The 5000-nt window shown below is 42.6% G+C and overlaps 2 protein-coding genes across 2 annotated transcripts in view; both read left to right on the top strand.

The window, feature by feature from the left end:
• The window catches only part of LOC134447901 (mothers against decapentaplegic homolog 6-like), a 60878-nt gene that overhangs the window by 37190 nt on the left and 18688 nt on the right, over positions 1 to 5000 (top strand). The gene's annotated exons all lie outside the window — the stretch shown is intronic.
• Positions 952 to 3562, top strand: LOC134447902 (uncharacterized). The gene is made up of 4 exons (XM_063197616.1): positions 952 to 1413; positions 1505 to 1648; positions 2158 to 2413; positions 2723 to 3562. The coding sequence occupies exons 1-4, from the start codon at positions 1000 to 1002 to the stop codon at positions 3382 to 3384; spliced, it is 1476 nt and encodes a 491-aa protein (XP_063053686.1). The 5' UTR covers positions 952 to 999; the 3' UTR covers positions 3385 to 3562.

The raw sequence follows: 5000 nt of genomic DNA, 5'->3' as shown, positions 1-5000 counted from the left end.
TGCGCGGCGGACGAAACTCGCAGCTACCGCTGTCACTGTTTTGCGCCGGGACTAGTGCTACACCGACCTCCACTGCCCCCTCAACCTCCAGCACCGTGACCACATCTACCGCCGCCGGTACCTCAACCTCACCTGCTCCCATCAACAGCATTCCGAATCAACTGCTCTCCACCACCGCCACACTGCAGGCCGAGGTACTGTGGTGTCTAGATTTGGCTTCGAAACACCACTCCTTCAACTCCAATGACGGCATTGCAGAGCTATTTGTCAAGATGTTCCCCGACTCCCAAATTGCCAAATCCTTCGCTTTGGCCAAGGACAAGACCGGCTATATGATAAAATTTGGGATCGCCCCATATTTCAAGAGGCAACTAGTCGAGGCCATAAATCGTGCCGGCCCTTACGTGCTGATGTTTGACGAGAGTTTAAACCAATCGTCCAAAAAAAACCAACTGGACATTCACATTCGGTTTTTGGAGGATGGGTGCGTTCAGTCGCGATATTTTGGCTCACAATTCCTGGGACATGGAAGAGCTGATGATCTGTTGCTGCACATCAAAGTAAGTTTATTTTCCACTAGCCTACTGTTGATTAATGAGATATTGATGATCATTTTATTTATTTAACCTTCTTTTGAATTTCTGTTTTATTCATTCATTCATTTTATTATGTCTCAATATTGCAGAATAAGAGAGTAAAATTCTAAATTATAATAAAGCTAACTTAAATGTTTAATTTGAAGCATAGGCTATATAATATATTACTGTCTTTATATTGAATGTGATTTGTAATATGTTATTTAAACAAATTTTTTTCTCTCTGAATTCACAGGAATGCATTGGCCAACTCAACATGAGGCAGCTCCTCTCAGTTGGGATGGATGGGCCCAATGTAAATTTTAAACTCCTTGATCTCCTTCAAAGGGAGTATGCTGAGCTCAATGGAGGTGCCCAAGTTCTGGTGGTTGGGAGCTGTGGACTCCACACTCTCCACAATGCCATGAAGGCCGGATTTACAGTGTGGCAAATCGAGAAGTTCCTGCGTGCACTCCATTTCCTCTTTCATAACGTGCCTGCCCGGAGAGAGGACTACACCAACACCACTGGATCTACCTGCTTTCCCCTCTCTTTCTGTGGCCACAGATGGGTCGAAAATGTGCCAGTCGCTGAGAGAGCCCTCGAAGTTTGGCCGATGGTTCAGGCATATGTCAGTGCTGCAGAAGAGAAGAAGGTTCAAAAACCGAACACGGCCTCGTACGACACCATCCTGGCAGCAAGAGAGGATCCACTGCTAGTACCAAAGCTGCAGTTCTTCCTCTCCATTGCAAGAGGTTTCAACCCTTTTCTTCACAAGTATCAGACAGATGAGCCCGTGTTGCCTTTTTTGGCTAAAGATTTAACTGAGCTTCTGTTGGTAAGTATCAATATAGTTTGATGAATTCATATGAATTTAAACCTGTATTGATGAAATGGCTTGGTAACTATCTGATTGTTGCCATCATTAGAGTTTACTTCGGCGATTCATCAAAAGGGAGCTCCTACAGGACCAAACCCCCTTGCAACTCATTAAGTTGGACATCTCTGATGAGAAGAACTGGGTCTCCCTCAGAAGGGTGGACATAGGCTTGGGAGCGGAATCAGCCATCAAGGTAATTTCATTCTTCTTTAATTGTTTGGTGAGATAAATCTGAATTTATGACTGCATAAATCTATAGTAGTAAATGCAATTTGGTCAGTAATAATATTGTCATCTATAAAGGAACAGTATGTAAGTTTGTGGCCAAAATTGGTACTACAATGCTGCAGAGCATGGTATTCCCACCTCTCAGACTAGAGGTTATCAGCTACTGTAGGTTGCCGAAATCAGATGGGTTAAGGGTGGTACAACAGGCCAAAAATAAGTAATACACACACACACAATGCACACATACACAAATATAACTTGAGGGCTGCAACTTCATTTATGTAATGGGAGTAATCTGACTGGATTGCTGTTGTCAGTGATAAAAACAATTTGAAATGATCAGGATTCCTTAATTTCTAGTAATATGTAAATATTATTTTGCATGTATTTCTAACATGCGCTACTGTAATATTAAACAAACATTTCTTTTCAAAGGCAACATTGACATGAATGTTCCTTAATGTTCCTGATTAGGCACTCCAGGGCAAACCAGGAACCAAGATAGGGGAACTCTCTGTGCTCAGCCTGAGAAAAGAGTGTTTGCAGTGTCTGGTTCGGATCATAAAGAAGCTGCAGGAAAGGTCCCCGTTGAAATTCCCCATTGTTAGGCAGATTGCCTCCCTGGATCCCACAAAGATGGCCAAAGATCCTGAGTGGTGCATCGTACAGATGAAGGCATTAGTGCAGACATTCATCCAAGGGCAGCAGTTGGCAGGTGGCATTGCAGTTGGTAAGAGAATATTATATAGGGACAGAAGAAGTCAATAGGTTATTCTACTTGATTTAGGTCATGTGCTAGGAATCTCCATTGGTTCTCTGCTTTTTTTAATTCAAGAGGTATGAAGGTGTCAATGATCAGTTCATAATTTAGATAAGACTGCTGTGCCCCCAGGAGGAGAACCACCGCTTTAGCTACTGCTGTGTATCTGTGATGTACTGTTTGTACTTTGCTGCATGGTTGATGTTACAGTGGACTGGAATCTGTGAATGTACTGACCACATCTTGTACATCAGTGAATTTTCTTATTCTATGTTGCAGGTGATGTCATCATTCAGCAATTCACCTCTTTTGTCTCAGATAGCGTCAGAGATGAGGAATTCGTGTCCTTCCAGCCCCTCAGCCAGCGCCTGGATGTCTTCCTCCATTCGAAACTCCGCACATCCCACCCTGACCTGCTGAGGTTTTGCCAGAGTGCCCTCCTCCTGTCCCATGGGCAGGCATCCGTTGAAAGAGGGTTCTCTGTGAACAAGGAGGTGGAAACATGCAATCTCTACGAAGAGTCACTGGAAGCCCTGAGGTTGATATGTGACCAAGTGAATGCCTGTGGTGGTGTCCTCAAAGTTCCTCTGACCAAGGAGCTCCTGGCCTCTGCTGCATCCTCAAGGTCACAGTACAGGCTTCACCTTGAGAGTGAACGGAAAAAAAAGGAGAGTGCCACTCAGGAGCTTAAGCGGAAATCAGCAGAGAAAGAGCTGGAGGACCTCCGGAGTCAGCGGCAGGTGCTCCAGAGTGTGTGCCAGTCCCTAGAAAGGGACGCTGATATGTATGCAGAGATGGCAGAGGGTAAATCTGGAACCAAGATGGCTGAGCTTGTCACAAAATCCAATTCCCTTCGCCGAAGCCACAAAGGGAAAAAAATAGAGCTTCAGACGTTGGATAAAACTATCGAGGAGAAGGCCACAAAGCTGAGGCACTTGTGACTGTGCATTGCTGTTGAAATGTTAATGCTTGCTCGTTGTTCCTGTTCTGTGTAGGTTTATTCGCCTTGCCTTGTGTTTGTTCCGGCATGTTCCACTGGCTGACTAAGGATGGTTGCAGTTTAATCTCTCTATGTTCTCTCTCTCTCTATCTCGCTCTCTCTCTCTCTCTCTCTCTCTCTCTCTCTCTCTCTCTCTCTCTCTCTCTCTCTCGCTCTCTCGCTCTCTCTCTCATACTTACTCTCTCTCTCTCTCTCTCCCGCTCTCTCTCTCTCTCTCACACTCTCTCTCTCTCTCTCTCTCTCTCTCTCTCTCGCTCTCTCTCTCGTGCTCTCTCTCTCTCACGCTCTCTCTCTCTCACGCTCTCTCTCTCTCTCGCCCTCTCTCTGTTTAGTGTCTAATTTTGAAGTTTAAGTTAAGTTATTCATTTTTAATGAAATATTGTTTTTGCACTATTAAACATAATTTTATTATTAAATTTCTTCCCATTTAACACATTATTATTCGCTCATTATTTCAAGGTCCAATTTATAGCTGCTCAAAAAGTCTGTTATACACACATGCACACTCGCATACACCTACAAAGCCTCTTTCTCTCGCCCTTTGGTTCCATGTTCTGTTTGTCCCTCTTTCTTTCACTCTCTATTTGGTGAGTTGTGTCCAGTGTTGAAATTGTGAGGAAATATTTCAATAATTAATTTTGGAAGCATATTTCTTTACTTTACCCCGTCACTTTACTTTACATTATGCTGCTGCAGTTTGACGTCGTGTTGGTAGTAAAAAAATATTGTGGAGGTAGTGAAAAGGTAGTAAAAAGGTAGTAAATACAACTTAAGAATCTCTGTATATACCCTGGAGAGAGGGGGGGGGGGCTGTGGTTTTTACATGTTATCCTGGGTATTGATTGTGCATATGGATTGTTTGAGTCAGATGTTATCGGGCAGCGAGGCCCCACGGCTCTCAGAGGGCAGGGGAATGAAGAGGTGGAACAACACCCCAGAGGAAACGCTACGCTACGCTGCATGCTAGCTAGCGCAACTAATGGACACACACAAGCACGCACGCACACACACATGCGCGCACACACACACCACACACACACCACACATACACACACACACACACACACACACACACACACACACACACACACAAATACACACAGAGTGAAACCATCTGACATGCTCACACACACAAAACAGTGCACACGGACACACAAACACATATGCGCACATACTTAAACACTCAAACAGCTAGTGGTTATTGATTGCATTACGAAGCATTTTTTTTCCTGATGGATGTCTTTTCAGTTGTTGTTTTTGCTGCCACTTGACTTGAAGAATAACAATTAAATCTGAACTTGAAGGATTACAAACAATGTACTGTATGTTTATTATGAATGATTTTAATAATATATTGTATTATATATTTTTTTATATATATTTTATATATATATATATTTAAATATATATATATATATATATATTATATATATATATATTTAAATATATATATATATATATATATTATAAATATGGTAACGTCAGAGGTTAGTAATCAGTAGGCATCGACATACCAATCATAAACTGAAGAAATAATGTGTTGAGGATCTGTTGTGT

The sequence above is a fragment of the Engraulis encrasicolus genome, chromosome 4 (genome assembly GCF_034702125.1).
Source record: "Engraulis encrasicolus isolate BLACKSEA-1 chromosome 4, IST_EnEncr_1.0, whole genome shotgun sequence".
Lineage (NCBI taxonomy): Eukaryota > Metazoa > Chordata > Actinopteri > Clupeiformes > Engraulidae > Engraulis > Engraulis encrasicolus.
This window is presented reverse-complemented; position numbering and strand designations above follow the sequence as displayed.

What these genes read in the sequence shown, in the direction of transcription:
- LOC134447902 (XM_063197616.1), top strand. Translation starts at nt 1,000, where the DNA reads ATGAAGGCCGGATTTACAGTGTGGCAAATCGAGAAGTTCCTGCGTGCA. An exon ending in GAGCGGAATCAGCCATCAAG is followed by an intron (nt 1,649 to 2,157) that starts GTAATTTCATTC and finishes GTTCCTGATTAG; the next exon opens with GCACTCCAGGGCAAACCAGG. An exon ending in GGCAGGTGGCATTGCAGTTG is followed by an intron (nt 2,414 to 2,722) that starts GTAAGAGAATAT and finishes TCTATGTTGCAG; the next exon opens with GTGATGTCATCATTCAGCAA.